The following is a 20,187-nucleotide window of genomic DNA, read 5'->3' on the forward strand; positions in this document are numbered from 1 at the left end:
GGGGAGGTGAGGTTTTAATACCTGCTACCAGGTTCATCACTCACCTTCCTGGGTGTTTTGATTCTGTTCGTTATTTTTAAAAATTGAGATGAAACATTTTATATAGTTGGAGATCTTTATTTGCAGGCAGCAGAAATAACCTCTGAACAACTTAGACAAGAAAAAAGGAAATGAAAAGAAATCTGAGGAGCCACGTCTAAGGAAAGCAGGATTCAGAAGCACCCCAGGGGCCTCGTCCTTAGGAGTGTTTTGCAGAAAGCATTCTCTCCCAATTTTGGTGGCAGTTCTCTAGTTGGCTTGACAGACTTTCTGCTGGATATCTTTTGGCAGTTTGGAGCTTCTTCTGTTTTCAAGTCTGTTGGAAGTTGCCTTTGTTTTCTCCCACAAATATACTGATGTAATCAATTCTTGAAGCCTGTAGTATTTTTTTTCTGATAATATTTTTGGTTTTGTAGTACCTTTCCAGGTTGGGGAGTGATGGTTAGTTTTTCCTATTTCCTATTTACTCTTTTTTTTTTTTTACGAGGACCATTAAAGAGATTAAAAAGTTATACCACTGCAGTCAATGTAAGCATTTAAAGCTATACATGTTCCTTTAAGTATTACTTTAGATTACATTTTTAGCTTTTTAAAAATTATTTAATCTATTTTCTAATTTTCATGACAATTCTTTGATCATTGAATTATATAGAGGTAAGCTTTTAAATTTCCATAAATATGAGATTTTACTGGCTTGGTTTTGATGCTGATTTCTAATCTAATTCTTTTATTGTTGGAGAAAATTTTATATATATATATATATAATATTGATTCTTTGTAATTTTTGAGATTTGCTCTGTGGTCTAGTATGTGGGCATATGTTGTAAAAGGTCAGTGAGTGCCTGAAGAGAGTGTGTGAATACACATGCATATAAAAAGTGCAAGGGTCTGTATTACATGAAATCAAATAATTGTAGAGCTGCTTCTTCTTCATCTGCTTGATCTATGACTTCTTGAAAAAGACTTGTTATAGTGATAACTGTTATGGTGATATACTGGTATGGTACTTAATATATTCCAGGTACTATTTTAAAGGCTTTACTTGTATTAATTTGTTATGTATTCCTCATTTTTATCTTAGATCTATTACTTTTACTTTACATATTTTTAGACTGGGTACACTTTTTGCTGGGTACTAGTACCAGGTGGTTGGACTCTCTTAATCTTTGTGGATTGACTTATTCATCTCCAGTAATATTTTTAACCTTAACATCTTTTTTTTTTTTTCTGATACTGATATAGTGACACAGGCTTTTTTCTATTAGTATTAATTAAATTTTAATATTAATGTAACTATTTGCCCATCATATTCTTCTCATTCCAGATTTGCGTGTTCTTTTATTTGAAGTGTGTCTCATCAATTGCCCGTGGGTGGATTTTGCTTTGATCCAGTTTTGTCTAATAGTGGTAGTGGAGTATGATCATTAAAAACAAGGACTCTAAGGCCATCTTGTTTGGATTTGGGTTGTTGTTTGGGATATTGATTTCTGACAGCTATAATTCTACACTTGGGGGAAGGAGGTGTTTTGACTTTGCTTTATTTAGATCTTTAACCTCTCCCCATGTTATATGCTCCGTATCTCACTCCGTTCTCCTGTGAATGAGGTGCCTGATATATTCATGTTTTGATTCTCTGTGGTTTTTGTTCTTACCCGTTCAGTGTCACCTACCGCATTGCACTTTATGGTGTGTTTCCTTGGTCATCTACTTCTTATCTCTTAAATGAGCGTAATAAAACTGTTTACTTACAGAACTGTCTGAAGTGAGTCAATAGATATAAAGAAGTTTGAACCATACCTGGCACATCAGAAGTGCTCAGAAAGATTTCTTCTTGTTTCATCACTGATATTAGTATTATAGTTTGACTTTTAATGCTCTTGGCCACCTTGAATGCATCTATAGGCTGTTATGTATCACTATGAATTGCATCATCAGATTTATTGTTTTTATTTTATAATGTGGGCTTCCCTGGTGGCTTAGTGGTAAAGAATCTACCTTCAGTGCAAGAGCTGCAGGAGGCAGGGGTTTGATCCTGGGTTGGGAAGATCCTCTGGAGAAGGAAACGGCAACCCATTCCAGTATTCTTGCCTGAAGAATCCCATGGGCAGAGGAGCTTGGCAGGCTACGGTCCATGGGGTTGTGAAGAGTCAGACACAACTGAAGTGACTTAGCACGCATGCACAGTCCTGTCTGTTATTTGTCACTATGAGTCTCATCATCAAATTTATTGTTTCATTTTATAATAAAGTTTTTCTTTGTTTTGACTGTTTGTTCCTCAGGCAGCCTAGGGGGACATAACTTTGGTGTATCCCAATTTAGCATGTTGAAAGTAGTAATTGAATTTAATGGAATTAAAAATCATTTCCTAGAAAGAGTATATTACAATTAACCTATATGATAAATTTAAACTTGGACAGTTTTTATATTTGAAAAGCATAGGATACTTTGAGTTAGTTGATAGACTGGATTCTGAATTTCATATGCAGAGATTAAAAACTCTATTAAAGTGATTTTTTTTTTTGCCTAAGTGGGAATCTCTGTATTTTCATTAAATTTATGTTAAAAAGAACATTAGTGGTGGGGATTGTTACACAATGTTCTTAATGCCACTTAATGAATGTTCTTAATGCCACTAAAACTATGCACTTCAAAATAGTTAAAGTGGCACATTTTATGTTACATATATTTTACCATAATTTTTAAAAAAGAACACTAGTTATTTTTAAAAAGTCACTAGTTTCACACTGAAAGAAGATGTTCACCACTGTGAAAATTTAAGTCTCATGGACTATACAGATGGAGTGAGTAGAACATCTTGGTGTCAGCGTGCTGACTTACGTTTTCATTCTTTCTTCAGCCATATATGATTCTCATTCATTTCCTAATGTTAACTTTATTTTTTAACTTTATTTTTATTCTTTAATAGGAAGGAAAAGCTGATGCGATGCTCTCAATGCCGAATCGCCAAATACTGTAGTGCTAAGTGTCAGGTAAGAATTCTGCTGTATATAAGTTCTCTACTCTTAAATTTGTTCTCCGTTATGCCTGATGAACTGTTTCTTCATAGTCTTTTATTTATTGTAACATTGTTTTCTTTCAACTTAAAAATCATATATATATATGCTAAAAATTATATATATATATAATATATAAACTTTATATAGTATATAAATATATACATGTACATGTGTGTATATATATGTGTCTGACTCTTTGTGATCCCATGAACTGTAGCCCACCAGGCTCCTCTGTCCATGGAATTTTCCAGACAAGAATACTGGAGCAGGTTGCCATGTCTTTCTCCCAACCCGGGGATCTTCCCTGAATCTCTCTGATGCAGGGATCAAACCTGCATCTCTTGCATCTCCTGCATTGGCAGGAAGGTGCTTTACCAGCTGAGCCATCTGGGAAGCTCATATATCACTGAAGAAAAGTTAAATGTTTACTCCTCTCCATCTTCTTGTCCTTTTGATCTAAATCCCATTTCCCAGAGCTAACCGCTGTTAAGTTTCTTGTGTAACTTTGAAGCATTTTTTGTGCAAACACATTCATGTATCTTTATCTTTTGTTTTAAAAAGCAGATACAGGTTATTCTGGCACAGATTCTTGTATACTTTGATTTATCTTTTCATTTAATATTCTATCTAGAACAACTTTTGTTATCATTTTGTTTATTCTATTACATGAATGTACTGCAATCATAATTTCCCCACTAATGAATGTGTGATTTCCCCCCAATATTTGGTATTGCCAGTAGTGCACCAATAAACTTCCTTTTGTGCACATTTTTGCACACTTATGCAAATTAATTGTAGGACAAATTCTTCCACATTATATTGATTAGTAAAAGGATATATGTAGTTTGAATTTTTAAAGATAATGCCTAGTGCCTTTCAGGAGTTTGAGTTAATTTGTAACAACTGACAGTCTATGAGAGTACTGCTGTTCACATCTTTGAAATTCTTTAAAGGATGAATAACTAACATTCAACATGACCTTTTCTTCTAACCTTATGATTAATCATTTAATAAGAAATTTAATTATGCTCTAATGAATTGTGTCATAATAAAAAGTCGTAATTGGAGGTTTTGTGTTTGTGTCACTTCTCACCCACCCTCCATCCATACATTTTGCTTCTTATTTTGGTGTGTGTGTGTATGTGTGTGTGTACATGCATACATGTACACACACACAAGTGAAAACTCCTCTTTTCCTTCTTTTAAATCTAGGCTGTGCTTATCTGAAGGATTTCTGCTATATCACTTTTTCCTTTGAAAATAATTTCTCCAGACTACAGATAAAGTGTTCTAAATGGAAAAGAAACATACAAAAATTAGAGGACCCATTTTAATAATATTCTGCCATCAGGCCAATTAAATTATCTCAGAGGAAGCACTTAATCTCTCTGGATCTTAGTTTCGTGTTTTGTACTACTACTAAGAGCTCATATGTATTAGACATCTACTATATGCCATGCCCTATTGTATTCTATTTATTCTTAACAAGAGTCTTCAAAGGACTAACTATTATTATTATGCTTATTTTACTATTAAGGAAACTGAGGTGTAAGAATGGCAAGCAGCCTGCCAAACATTGTATAGCTTGTAGGCTCTGCAGTTTGTTAAATGAATCCAGGTAGTCAGAATCCAAACTCTTAATGTCTCTTCTAACCCTAAATTTCATTCTTGCTCTAACATTCTGATTAGCTGTAGCTTTCCATTTTCTATTGTAATCTCCTTTTCATCCCTGGCCTTTATTTTATTTTTAATAAGGATGTACAGCCTCATGAGTACATCCCCAAGGAATGCAAACAAAAAAAAATACAAGAAATAGAAGGTTAGAAATAACATTTTCCTAATAAAAATAAGGAACATGAAAATCAATTGAATGTGCTATACCTCATTTTGTAAACCAAAAATTCTATCAGAATTTTAAAGATGCCAGAGTTGTATAAGATCATCAGCAATAATAGCAACAAAAAGCAAAATATGAAAACAAACCCACCCCTTTTCTGCAAAATAAATTCTGGAAAGACTATCCATGGTGATGGTTTAGATATTTTATTCATGTGAAACTGAGCTACATGTTTCAGGGAACTTCAAGTTAAGAAGACTCCATATAGAACCAATGAATTATCATGTTACTTGATACAGATTTTCTCGCTAAGCTTCCTTTCTGTTCTCAATGACCTGAACATTTGCTTTTATTTTCCCTTGTTTTTATGAATGTTTTCCCCAGTGCTACTCCCTCCTTTTACAGTACACTCAAGAAACAAAAAAGCAAAACCCGTTATCTGGTTAGAATGAGTAGAGGAAGTCTGGTGGGTAGGTTTGTCGTTTTGATTCATTATAGTGCGTGTATTTTTACCACATATATTAGCTGTTTACTGTAGCATTAATAATAATGTCATCGTCAGATACTGTAGAAGGTAATGGGGAAATAGCTAGTAAGATGAAAGATACCATCTATAACACAGTTAGTGCATATGCTTGTGTGTGTGTGGGGGTGGGGGGGATGGAGTGTGTGCACAAAGGTGGTGTGGGAGTCAGAGAATGGCCGGAACATATGCATTTAAACTGCTCTGTTAAACTCACCCTTAAGGTACAGCATTAAACACTGTAATTATTGCGGATACCTACAAAGGAGCACAAAATTAAACTGACAACTGAACTATGAACTGTAATGAACAAGAGCACTTGGAATGGAAATTGATAGAGAAGATGTGAATTCATAACATAAAATCTATAATACGTTTACCCGAGGGGGACATAACTTTTGTTCACCAGCTTAGCATTTGATGTGTGGGGCCATCGCATCAGTGAGTTGTCCACAGGGGGCTGAGGTGTTACTGGGTGTAATGTCCCCTGAGTCCCTAAGAAAGATATCAGTGGCATCAGTTCTCACACCTCATTTTTAAACATAAGGGAAACCAGGATGCGTTTGCATTATAAAAGTTAGCACACTATAGATTGAAAGTGAAAGTGAAGCCGCTCAGTCGTGTCCCACTCTTTGTGACCCCATGGACTGTAGCCTACCAGGCTCCTCTCTCCATGGGATTCTCCAGGCAAGGGTACTGGAGTGGGTTGCCGTGTAAAAAGTCTTCCTCCAGTGTTCTTCCCCCATTCCTACTTCTGTTCTTCAGAGATAATCTCTGTGTGTTTGTTTTGTGTGGAAGATATACACCAAACTGTCAGTATATGTTTCATGCATACTGTACACATATGTACATATTTACTGCTATGTCAGAAATGTTTATATTCTTCTGTGTAGACTCTCTTATGGGGTGTCAGATATTGTAATAGATGGGCTGTGGCTTATATATGGGATCCAGTTTTATTTCTATATTGGCGTAATCAGAAATATCACCGATGGTTATGAGTCAAAGAAGAGGAGCAGGCTAAGTTTTCTTACAAAAATTCTCAAAATTTATAATATTGATAGCAAGTAAACCAGTTTCAGACAGGTTCACCAATTATTACTTCATCTCTGTTGGATTTAATTTGATTCACAATATGTACATTTCTAATTGAATTAAGGGCTGAGCAAAATAAGCAGCTAGGCACCACATCAAACTGCAGTTTATCTACTTTTTAAAAGTACTATATTAGCAGGAAGAGGCTCTATTTTATGTTGGTAATTATAGACCTCTTAAAAATGTGAATCATATTTTTGAGTTTGCGTTTGATGTTTAGTTGTAGAATGATTTGATTCATTTTTGATGAATCCCACATTAGTGAGCACTTAGCAGGGTGATTTAATGAGTTGTCAAACCCAAAATAATGATAATGAAGAAAGCCAAACTGGGCTTCAGGCTGCTAGGATATGCACTGGGTGCTCTGTAGAGAAGTTGACTTCATGTCTAATTGTGAACAAAAAAGGAATACTGTATAAAGGTTAAAATTATTTGATCATGTTTAACTTTAGATTTCTACAGCATTCTGCGGGCTTGAGCTTTTCTTATCTCACTTTATGGTTGCCTGTGGAATGATCCCCTCCACTCTCATGGCTTCAATTGGCAACTGTGTGTTAATTTTTCTCAGAACTCCATCTCCAGCCTCTTCCTTTCTCCTGAGCACCAGACCCGCATCTTACGGGCACCTCTACTTGGTGTCTGAAATCTTGTGTATCTAAAGCTGAGTTCATTATCTTCCCCCAAACCTGCTTTACTCTGTGTTTTTCAACCTTAGTAAATAATCTCACCAACCACTCAGCAGTCCCAGGTGCCATGGTGTCATCATCTCTGACCCCACATCCCATTTACCACCATGTTCTGCTTATTCTACCACCTGAAGGTCTGCATTGGCTCACTTCTCTCTAGCTTCTCTACAACTACTCTTGTACACATTACCATGATCTCTTTTCCAAGGTTGTCTGCAGTCTTTAATCTGCCAGCTTCTATTTTCTACACAGGAACCAGAGTGTTATATTTTTTCTAGGGAGAGTGTTAGTTCCTCAATTGTGTCTGACTTTTTGAGACCCCATGGACTGCAGCCTACCACGCTCCTCTGTCTATGGAATTCTCCAGGCAAAAATACTGGAGTGGGTAGCCAATCCCTTCTCCAGGGGATCTTCCCAACCAAGGGATCAAACCTGGAACTCCTGTATTGCAGGCAGATTCTTTACTCTCTGAACCACCAGGGAAATGGCAGCTTAATCTCTTATTCGCCAGTTTTAGACCCTGGCCCTCCTTTTCCTCAGGGTGAAATTCAAACTCACAGACTTTACCATGTTTTTACTTCAGGGCCTTTGGCTATATAAGTTCCTGGACCTAGATCAGAAGTCTCCCCCTAGCTACTGAATTTCTATTTATCCTTTAGAACTTGGATTAAATGTCACTCCCTTCTTTCTTACCCCCTTGAAACTAGTTTGTGTTCCTTCTTTATCATACAGAAAACTAATTGTGTTAATTTTGGGGTTAATTTCCTGTGTCTAGTTAGACGTCAGGCTCCTTGAGCGTGTGCTCTATGCTGCAGCTGTAGTATAATGTGTGAATGAATGAATGATTGAATGAATACCTTTCATTAGTGATAATTGTTGAATTAGATTTTAAAAAATTACAGCATCTCTAAATAATCTGTCTGTAGTAATATTTCTTTTTAATGGAAATATAAATAACATTTAATGCTGTGATAATTTTAGATATACAACATAATGATTTGATAGGTGTATATTTGATAGATCATCACAATAAGTTTAGTTAACATCTATCACCACACGTAATTATAATGTTTTTTATTGTGATGAGAACATTTAAGATCTATTTTATCACTTTCATATATACATGTTGTTAACTATAGTCACCATCCTGTACGTTACATCCCAGGAATTATTTAATTCTTATAAATTGGAAATTTGTATCACTTGACCATCTTTACTTCCTCCCCAGTCTTCTGTCTCTGGTGAATACCTACCTATCTGTTCTCTGTATCTATAAGTTTTTTGTTTTGTTTTGTTTTTTTGACTCCACGTACAAGTGAGACATAGTAATATTTTTTGATTCACCAGTATAGGTATTATCTATTAACTTCCTGCTCTGATGGACAGGGAATGTAGCTTACCTATGTTGACTGTCTCTCTTCTTGCATAGCTATATCAGGATCCTCCATTCTTCCAGAGTTTATCCAGCAGATATTTACTGAGTACCTGCTAGCTAGTCACTGTTCTAAATTGGGATTAGGGTGGTGGGCAGTTAGCAATGAACAAGTAAACTAGGCCCTGGCATTTATAAAGTTCATAGGAGTGAGGAGACAGTAACAAATGCCATGATTGTATTAATGTAAGTGAGTATGATTTGGCTGAGTATTAACTTGCCATTGCATGGGTGGTTACAGAGGGACTTCCTATAGAGGTGACATCTGACCTGGAATCTAAAAGTACCTAGTTTTGGAAATGTCTGGGAACAGATTTTTTTTTTTTTTTCTTAATTTTAATTGGTGGCTACTTACTTTACAACATTGTAGTGGTTTTTGCCATACATTGATATGAATCAGCCATGAACAGGTTTTTTTTAATGTAAAAGGAACAGCAAATGTAAAGGCACTTGAAGTAGGAAAAAGCTTGTTATCTTAGAGAAATGAAAAGAAGCTGGATGTAAACAGATTCACAAATTCATATAAAAAATGAAAATGATATTTTATACATATATAAAAATAGCCTCCCAAGCGCTATTAGAAAGGATTTTCCACACCAAGAGTGAACCCTAGTGTACACTGTGGGCTTTGGGTAGTAATGTTGTGTCAACATAAGTTCATCAGTTCTAACACATGCACCACTGTTGTGGGGATGTTGGTAACAGAGGAGGCTATATGTGCATAGGGGCAGACGATACATGGGGACTTTATGTACTTTCCTCTCAATTTGCTGTGAACTTAAAACTGCTCTAAAAATTAAGATCTTAAAAAAATTAATTGTATGGGGAAAAAAGCAGTTGGAGGTGAGACCAATGAGTTAAGACTTGAAGGACTTGATCATTCATTCATCTATTAATTTACTCAGCAAATAGTAGTGCTGATGGCAGGACTTTTCTTGACTCTGACACAGTGTTTTTTTTGGCCACTTTATTTATTTTTAATCGAAAGATAATTGCTTTACAGAATTTTGTTGTTTTCTGTCAAACATCAGCCATAGATGTACCCATGTCCCCTCTCTCCAGAATCTCCCTTCCATCTCCCTGACAGAGTATTATTGAACAAGACACAGAAAATCCTTGCCTTTATGGAGCTTTCATTTTCCTTGTGAGACAGATATATAATACTGCCTTATTTTTATGCCTAAAACAAAGGGGGTAAGAGAAAATGATTGGGATTGGGAGTCGATTTTGATATAACTATGTATGTATGTATATACCTACACACATATATACATATACCTATCTATATTTATCTTCTCTATATATAGCTAATATATAATACCGAGAAAGAGATATATCCATATCCATGTCTATAGGGAGATAAATATTTCTCTATCTAAGACTTCTCAGGAGGTGGCATTTGAGTGGAGACCTAAAAGCAGTAATCAAGACATGTGAATATTGGAGAAAGAAATTTCAGGTTGGATGTACCTCAAATGTAAAAGCAGGAATGAATATGGTGTGTTCAGTGAAGGACAGGAAGGCCAATATGGTGAACCAGAGTGAACAACAAAGAGAATTTTATAGGAGATAAGATGAGAGAGATAGGAGGAGTCAGGTTATGAGGCCATTGTTTCCTATGGCTAAAAATAAACATTTTGTTTTCTGTGTGATGAGCTGCTACTCGAGGGTTCTGAGAAGGGAATGGGGATTGGTAGTATGGATTAGTAGTATTGAAATTTGAAAGGAAGTTTTCTGGCTGCTGTGGGAACAGGGTATAGGAGGCAAGGGTAGAGATAGAGAAACCTATTAGAGGTTTCTAACCTATTAGAGAAACCTCTAATAGGTTTCTCTATAGTTGATTATAGTAGTCTGGTTTCTGTATGATGGTTGATAGGACTAGCGTAGTAACAGCAAAGAGAATGGTTAGATTTGAGATATCTTTTGAAGGAAGAACTGACTGAGTTTGCTCATGGATGCTCATTCATTCAAGTTGAGAACTCAACATGTGTCAGGCATTGGTCTAGTCAAGAGCTCTTATGGCTTGGGTTAGAGTGGTAGCAGTAGAGGTGATAAGAAATCATTGAATTTGAGACATATTTTGCAGGTGTAGCTAAAAGAGTTTGTCGATAGATGTAAGAGGTTAGACAAAAAGAACAGACATACAATTTTTAAGTTTCTGGCTGGAGTAACTATGGGTGAATGGTGGTGCTAATTAGTGATTTACAGAAATTTTAGTGAAGAACAGGTTCTAAGAGGAGAATTATAATATACAAATGTTTAGTCTATACCCATTAAACATCTGCATGGAGGCAACTGGATATTGTTGCTCAGATTGCAGGGGATTAGACTATATGAAAAAAAAATGTAGGGGAAGTGAACATGGGGATGGGAAAGAGAAGAATCAAGAGTGACTCCTTGGCTTTTGGCTTTAAAAATTGGGTAGATGATTCTCTTTACTGACATGGGGAAGCGAGTGTAATAGACCCAGTTTTAGGTGGAAAAAAAAATCTGCTTTTGCTGTGTTAGAATTGTGATAAGTATTATATGTCTGTTAGGTTAAATTTCTTTTTCTCGTGTTTGTAATTTTAAATGTTGTGTGCAAGCCCCCATCCATGTTTTATCAATTCTAAACAGTATCTCTTGATTCCCTATGTTAAAGGTGAAGATATTAATATTCCCACTCTTTCCTCTTCTCTATCACTCCATTTTCCATAGTTTGCTAGTTGTACCTTTACTCTTATGTTTTCAAGGTTAATGATAATTGCATGCTGTTCTAGAACACAAAGTTTAAATTTAAGTATGAATTTTAAAAATTCAAAATCAATAAAAAGTTACAAATACATGATTTCAAAATATCGCTTTCTAGATTTAGATTCAGTGCAATCCTACTCAAAGTCCCAAAGATTGATAGCTGATTAAAGTTTATGTGTTAATGCAGAAGACTTAAACTGAGTCCTTTATTAAAAGGAGAGCAAAGTTTCAGGGTGTAGACCACTTGATTTAAACACTTATGCTAAAGCTGCAGTAATGAAGACAGTGGTTTTAGGATAGACGTACAGCACAATGAATAGAATAGAGAGTTCAGGAACAGGCCCTGTTCTGTGTTCTTTCTGTGATAGGTAGTTGTGGCCGCAAGAGGGGACTCGGAGAAGCTCAGGAAAAACAGTTTATTATACTCATAAATCTAGAAACAGGACCATGAATCGCCACACGGCATTACATGGGGGAGCCTCTCAGGAGGCATAAAGGAGAAGAGAGGGGAAATTAGAGGCTAGCGCCTTTAGTAAGGTTTCCGCAGAAGGCTAAGAAGGGTAAGATAAACAGTTTCAGACTGGCTAATTTGAATAATTCCAGGGAGATTTGAGCTATTGGAGTGGTTGCTAGTTGCCCTACCTGACTCTGTGAATTTTACATGTAAAATATCATGTATGAAACGAGATGCCAGTCCAGGTTCGATGCACGATACTGGATGCTTGGGGCTAGAGCACTGGGACGACCCAGAGGGATGGTGTGGGGAGGGAGGAGGGAGGAGGGTTCAGGATGGGGAACACATGTATACCTGTGGCGGATTCATTTTGATATTTGGCAAAACTACTTTACAATTATGTAAAGTTTAAAAATAAAATAAAATTAAAAAAAAATAAAGCAGATGGAGGAGGTAGGTCTCTGATTGGTTAGTTTGCATATCAAAGGCATGCTCCCTGCTGAGCCTTTTGCTGTCTATTCCTAGGTGGTACTAGTGGTAAAGAACCCACCTGTCAATGCAGGACACATAAGAGATGCGGGTTCTATCCCTGGATCAGGAAGATCCCCTGGACGTGGGCATGGCAACCCACTCCAGTATTCTTGCTTGGCAAATCCCATGGACAGAGGAACCTGGTGGGCTACAGTCCATAGCATCGCACAGAGTTGGACATGACTGAGGTGACTTAGCACACATGCACAAGAATTGGCTAGCTCTGGGATGGGTAGTCTCTCTCCAGCCAGAAAGGTTTTTAAGATGTCAAAACATCATAATATATAGAAAAATTTTAAAAGCATAAATACAATCCCACACATATTTTCTGCAGAGATACCAAGGTAATTCAGGGTTGAAAGGATAGTCTTCTGTGTGTGTGTGTGTCTGATTTAAGTTTTTTAATCCTAATATTGAAAACAAGCAGAAATAAATGAATTCAAGCATTCATCAAAATGAAAACATACACCTCATAAAGAATTAATCAGGAAGGATGATCTTCAACAGATAGTGATAGATATGCATATGGAAAAGAATTGATCTCTCTCTCTTTCTCTCTCTCTCTCTGTGTATGTATATATATATATGGGGGCTTCCCTGGTGGCTATATATATATATATATATATATATATACAGCACCCCCTCCCCCACCAAAGTCTCATAATAGATTACAGGCTTAAAGGTAAAAGCCAAAGGTATAAAATTTACAGAAGAAAACTTAGGAGAAAATCTTTGAATTTTCTAGGTCAAGTTTTTCAGGCTGGACACAGAAAGCACTAACTATATAAGACATATGGATAAAGTGGACTAGAGCAAAGTTGAAAAGGCAAGCCACAAGCTGGGGAAGATGTTTGTAATTCATATATATCCGACCAAAGAGTTGTATCTGTAATTTTTAAACAGTGCTTGCAATTCAATAGTAAGGTAATCCAGAAAAGTGGACAAAAGATTTGAATAGACACTTCAGTGAGATATACAGAAAAAAGGCTTAAATATCATTAGTCATTAGAGAAATGAAAATGAAAAGCACAATGAGATACCATTATATACCCACTAGAATGGCTAAAATGGTAAAGACCGACGATACCAAGTGCTATCAAGGAAGTAGAAGAACTAGAGCCTCATACTCTGCTGGTGGGAATGTGAGATGTTATAACTGCTTTGGAAAAGTATGGTACCTTCTAAAAGTGTTAAATGTGTACTTACCAACTAACCTAGCATTCTACTCCTAGGTAGGTGTGTGTGTATTTGTATTTGTGTGTGCACGTGTGTATACACATAGATACACATGTCATTTACTATTTCTCAGCCATAAACAACAACTGGTGATGCATGCAGCAAGCATCAACATGACTGAATCTCAGAAACTTTTTACAGAGGCGATAAAGCCAGATGGAGAGTAGTAGTGTGTTCTGGAACAGGCACAACTAGTCTGTAATAATGGAGACCATATCTTTGGTTGTTGGGGATGGAGGGCTTGAATGTGAAGGCCCACAAAGGAACTTTTGGAAGTAATAACATTCTATATCTTAATTTTGATGTTGTTCACATCAAACTATACTCTTGAATGGGCACATTTTATTGTAATATAATTATATGTTAATGTATTCTTTAAAAAATATTGTTCACTCCACAACTATTAAGCATGCATAGATCTTATTTATTCCTCTCTAATAAAGTGATCATAACTTTAAGCCACTCAAAGAATGAGACTGCTGTTTGAGGAAACCCTTATAAGGGAGTAAGCATGAGGGAAGGAAGACCAAGCAGAAAGTAAAAGCAGTGATCTGGATCAGAGATAATTTTAGCATTGCATTCAACTCTACAACTTACTCAAAATCATGCCAGTAGTAAGGAGCTGTTTTGGGACTCTCTTGTGTAGAGACTTCTGGTTAATACTTTCTTTTTCAGTCACTCCTTAATCCCATTCTCTGCCCCATACATCGTCTTCAATTCCGGATTCTTGCTGGAGTTCTGCTTGGCAGGAGTTGAAGATTTTGAAGGTAACTAAGTCAAAAACTTACCTGCCACTCTGAGGCAGCCTCGTTTGCCCTGTTTCTTTAGCCTGTCCTTTTATCCTCACTTTCTGACCTACAGAAAAGAGGTTAAAGCCTTCATCCACTGACGGCCCTTCTGGTTTACTTTGGGAGTTAAAAACATGATAGATTACTTGTGTTGGGGAGATAAAATGCATGTGCCCATCTGCCATGTTCCACTAGAACTCAGCACTGACATTTCAATTAATCTAGCATGGAGATTTCTTTCAAGGAAAATTGGAAGTGTGTAGAGAATTATTTATTTTGCCCTTTCAGATAAAATGTATCAATTGCATCATTCCATCTTGATATGACCTCTCAGTAGGTCAGAGGTTGGCAAACTTTTTTGGTGGAGGGCCAGATAATAAATATTTTTTTTACTTTTTATCAATGATAAAACATCTATGATTCTGTAATATCCATTCCTAACAAATATGTGAATTATGTCCAAAAGGCATGAAACCCCCTTGTGCATGCTTTGTGGATTATAAGATTTCTGTCCCAGCTCTTCAACTCTGTTGTTGTAATATAAAAAGAGTGAGTGTAAACTGTGAATGTGGCTGTTTCAATAAAACTTTCCAAAAATAGGTGTCAGAATGGATTTGACCTGAACCTTGTACTAGATGGTGATTGACTTACTTTGGGACACATGTTGTTATTTATTACGAGATTCCTTAATTAACCAGGAGACTGTAATCCCCATTTTCCTAAGGAGTAATTATTTATTAGTTTTGTCGACTTCTTGCCCTGTAACCATCCCCTTGCCTTACTCGGTCTTTGTATTTGGCCCTATCTGTCTGATGTGATTAAGGCTGTGGGAAGGCATTCTTGTTCTACATTTGATACAGCATCCAGAAAGCTTTTAAAGTGATAAGTCTAATGTCTCTCACGAGGTCTCTAGCGTGCTCTAAGGAGAATTTATGCAAGATTTTAATCAATACTTGTCAGTCAGCGGTAGCTTGTTACACAGACTGCTTAGCTTTCCAGTTTTGTTTTCCCAGATTCCGGCTTTTCAGGTCTTCAGACATCTGTCAACCTGCAGTTCATTAGTATACTACATTTGAAGCATGAAGAAGATATTATTTATTTGCCATTAACAGGTTGCAAGTGAATGGAATACTTGGGTCTTCTTTCTTTCCTGCAAGTCTCATGGCAACTCAAATATCCTAAGTTTTGCTCCTGGGAGACAAACTGTAGATGATTGTGCATATTAATGGTTATTAATTTAAGCTAACAGTGGTTATCAATTACAAATGAACTTGTTGAATAAGCTGGCTTAAAAGAATTCATTTTCTTTTTTCCACAGTTTAAGCCAATTTCCTTCATCTTTAAATGACCCCAAATCTGAGGAAAATACCATTCCAGATTTTCATAAGTCTCACATGAGGAGATTTCAGGGGCTTTCCATATGGTATTAGTGATAAAGAACCCGCCTGCCAATATAGGAAACGTTAGAGACATGGGTTCAGTCCCTGGGTTGGGAATATCTCTTGGAGAAGGCCATGGCAACCCACTCCAGTATTCTTGCCTGGAGAATCCCATGGACAGAGCAGCCTGGCTGGCTACAGTCCATAGGGTTGCAAAGAGTCGACACAACTGAAGCTTACTTAGCATGCATGCACAAAGAGGTTTCATGCTTTTTTGACGTAATTCACATATTTGTTAGAAATGGATATTACAGAATCATAGGGTTTTTTTTTGTTTTTTTTTTTTTTGCCATTGAGAAGCTGCCTTAGAGATGACTGAATACAGTCCAGTTACAGAATAAATGTCTAGTGAGCCCTTAGTTGTAAATTAGATGTATTTTACCCAGGCTGGGCTCAATATATATTGACCCTTCCCACATGCTATCCCACAAAATAATAAGCTGCCCTGAAATGAGTATTTAATCCAACCAAAATTAAATGTTAAATAGTTTTTAAACAGGTTATTGAGCTGTAGTGGCTTCGTGTCCAACTCAGGGAGGAAAACATTACGATAATAGCATAAAGGTTATTTTGTGTAAGAAAGAAGAAATAAATGGATTTTCTCTTTCTGTCCTAACATTTCATCAATCCTCTCCTTTCGTAATTAAGCAATCAAGACCATCTCAGACTGGTCAAAGCAAGAATTGTTAGGGATTTTTCTGATCTTCTTTTTGGATGGCCTAAATTTAAAATAAACAGTGATAAATATATAGTAAATTATATCTCCTAAATGGTACTTATTTTAGAATAAATCATCAGATATCTATTGCATGATACAGTCGTGTCCAATTCTTTATGACCCCATGGACTTAGCCCTCCAGGCTCCTCTGTCCATGGAATTTCCCAGGCAAGAATACTGGAGGTGGGTTGCCACTTCCTACTCCAGGGGATCTTCCTGACCCAGGGATCGAACCTGCATCTCTTGCATCTCCTGCATTTGCAGGCAGGTTCTTTATTACTAGTGCCACATGGGGAGCTCAAAAATAAAATAATAATATTTAAAAATTGGTGAGTTTACTTATTCTTTGTGTTACGAAAAATTTCTTTGCTGTTATAAAAGAACTTATTGAAGTGTTTTTTAATATTTAAAAATTAATACATTTAAGAGATTATTGGAGTTACAACCAGGTTTTCCAAAATAAACAAACGTTAAGAAGTTGTGTTTATTAATAGTGATTTTACTTCTTTCTCTTTCATATAAAAATGCTTCCCCCTGAATCACCATTACTAGATATAAGAAAGATAATTATGTTTGCTTCTAGTTATAAATATAATGTATGATATTTGTAAAAGATAACAGTATTGGGAAACTATACAGGGAAGAACAAAATTGGCTTTTTCTTATAGGAAAAACTGGAAAATTAGTGCCAATTTTCTAATATTTTAACAAATCTACAGTGAGCATTCTTCAGCTTATTTATGTATATCATTTCAGTTCTGTTCAGTTCAGTCGCTCAGTCGTGTCCGACTCTTTGTGACCCCATGAATCGCAGCACGCCAGGCCTCCCTGTCCATCACCAACTCCCGGAGTTCACTCAGACTCACGTCCATCGAGTCAGTGATGCCATCCAGCCATCTCATCCTCTGTCGTCCCCTTCTCCTGCCCCCAATCCCTCCCAGCATCAGAGTCTTTTCCAATGAGTCAACTCTTCGCATGAGGTGGCCAAAGTACTGGAGTTTCAGCTTTAGCATCATTCCTTCCAAAGAAATCCCAGGGCTGATCTCCTTCAGAATGGACTGGTTGGATCTCCTTGCAGTCCAAGGGACTCTCAAGAGTCTTCTCCAACACCACAGTTCAAAAGCATCAATTCTTCGGCGCTCAGCCTTCTTCACAGTCCAACTCTCACATCCATACATGACCACAGGAAAAACCATAGCCTTGACTAGACGAACCTTTGTTGGCAAAGTAATGTCTCTGCTTTTGCATATGCTATCTAGGTTGGTCATAACTTTCCTTCCAAGGAGTAAGCGTCTTTTAATTTCATGGCTGCAGTCACCATCTGCAGTGATTTTGGAGCCCAGAAAAATAAAGTCTGACACTGTTTCCACTGTTTCCCATCTATTTCCCATGAAGTAATGGGACTGGATGCCATGATCTTCGTTTTCTGAATGTTGAGCTTTAAGCCAACTTTTTCACTCTCCACTTTCACTTTCATCAAGAGGCTTTTGAGTTCCTCTTCACTTTCTGCCATAAGGGTGGTGTCATCTGCATATCTGAGGTTATTGATATTTCTCCCGGCAATCTTGATTCCAGCTTGTGTTTCTTCCAGCCCAGTGTTTCTCATGATGTACTCTGCATATAAGTTAAATAAACAGGGTGACAATGTATCATTTTAATTAGGGTTAATCACATTATAAGTATTACTTCTATGCCAGCAAAATGCACTTTAAAAATTCTGATGTTCTCTACCAAACACTCATCAGAAAGATTAGGGAAACTTATAATTCTAATGATGAGTTAGAGAGTCCTCACTTGCTTACACCCTAGAAACGTTTGAATACAGTTATTTTCATTTTTCTTTAGCACACTAATGGGTCACCTATGATATTTTGTGTCTATTAGCATTTCTTTGATCACTGTTTTTTTCTTGGTGTTTTTGGTTTATTGGCATTTCTTTTTTAGGCATGAATTTTCTCTTCATGTCTTTCAGTTTTTTCCCCCAATTTTATGGAAATATTCACCCTTTTCTTATTTATTCTATAAGACCTCCTTGTATTTTGGAGACATTTAACACTATCATATACATAGTTTAGATTTTGTTTTCCTAGTTCTTTATTTTCAACCATATTTGAGGTATTAGGTTTTCTTCTTTCTGATATACAAGTTATTTATTTTTATGTTGTTAGCATATACATCTTTTCATTTATGGTGTCTAGGTTTAATGTCCTGCTTTAGAAACTCTTTCCCACCTCATTATTATAAAAATGTTAATTCCTGTAAGACAATAGTTTAACTATAAGCATAGAATAGTATTTTATCGTTTTAATCTATCTTGTATGTTTGGTGACCTCCTTTTTAATTTAGCCTAGCTCAGTGGTTTTTCAGCGTTGGCTGCACATGAAATCTGGCGCAGTGATTAAAAACAATTTAGACATCCGATTCTATCTCAGCAATACTGTGAGACTCTGTGGGATGTGTCCCAGGCTGTGTATTTTAAAATATTTTCTTATGTGTGTGTTAGATGTGTAACTGTAGCAATGTTCTAGATCTGGGGTTTTCAGCTCTTTCAGGCCTAACTCCATCTTTCTAAGACAGTTATTTTATTGTTCTCTCTACTATCTTGAAATGAAATTTCTTAGGTAATACAGTCTACCTAGTTACATATTTCAACATTCAATATCAGTATAAATGCCATAACTGGAACATAAAGGAGAATGAACATTAAAATAACTTAAAATAATGCATACTTTTGTGTGTAAGTGCTCAGGTGTGACTAGACTAGAAGACGTAATTAAGAAGTCACATACTTGTACCTGTACAGAGTCACTGTGAAAAGGGAAGTTGCAAAATGCACATCAGAAAATGTGTTTTGTTGGTTAACACACATACCAAAGCTGTTTTTGGCTTCAGTGATATGCTTTTGTGAAATATTGAATAATTGTAGCATTTAATTCTTAAATGCAATCTTACCTTAATTTTCCTGGAGAATTCAGTGCTATTAAAACTACGTAAAAATGTCTTTGTATAAACAAAGGAGGTTTACTTCTAGGCTCAGATAACTATGAATAAGTTTGTCACCTTTCTAGAAAGTCTGATCAGACATTTACAAGTCCTGTTGGATTTGGAACAGTTCTTCATTGTATGGGACAGTCTTATGCAGGATGTCTACCATTTCTGGCTCCTGACTGCTAAGTGCCCATGGTGCTCCCCAAGCATTGTGTGAAACAAAAATACCCCCAATAAAATGCCCATACAACTCCCAAGATTAGGATTACTCCCACTGAAAACCACTGGGTTCAGTTCATCAGTTTATGTGCTGAATCAATATAAATGCTATAAACCATATGAAAATGTATATACTCTGAAGTTGTTTTTGAGTCATACATGTACTTATGCATGGAGTTGAGTCAAAGACGTCTTAATTTCTTTTTTGCCCTATCTAAAATTCTTCTCTCCTTGCCTTTGTTTCTTTTTTTTTTCATTTTTAAAATATAAATTTATTTATTTTAATTGGAGGCTAATTACTTTACAATATTGTATTGGTTTTGCCATACATCAACATGAATCCGCCACGGGTGTACACGTGTTCCCCATCCTGAACCCCCCTCCCACCTCCCTCCCCATCCCATCCCTCTGGGTCATCCCAGTGCACCAGCCCTGAGCATCCTGTATCATGC

General features: G+C 36.4%; 1 protein-coding gene across 2 annotated transcripts in view; it reads left to right on the forward strand.

The window, feature by feature from the left end:
* Window positions 1-20,187, forward strand: part of SMYD3 (SET and MYND domain containing 3) — a 739,173-nt gene that overhangs the window by 165,035 nt on the left and 553,951 nt on the right. For both annotated transcript variants that reach the window (XM_027564668.1, XM_027564670.1), the window contains exon 2: window positions 2,966-3,029. In XM_027564668.1, coding sequence (XP_027420469.1) covers window positions 2,966-3,029 — 64 coding nt within the window. The remainder of the gene's footprint in view (window positions 1-2,965; window positions 3,030-20,187) is intronic.

Source organism: Bos indicus x Bos taurus, chromosome 16 (genome assembly GCF_003369695.1).
Source record: "Bos indicus x Bos taurus breed Angus x Brahman F1 hybrid chromosome 16, Bos_hybrid_MaternalHap_v2.0, whole genome shotgun sequence".
Taxonomy (NCBI): Eukaryota; Metazoa; Chordata; class Mammalia; order Artiodactyla; family Bovidae; genus Bos; species Bos indicus x Bos taurus.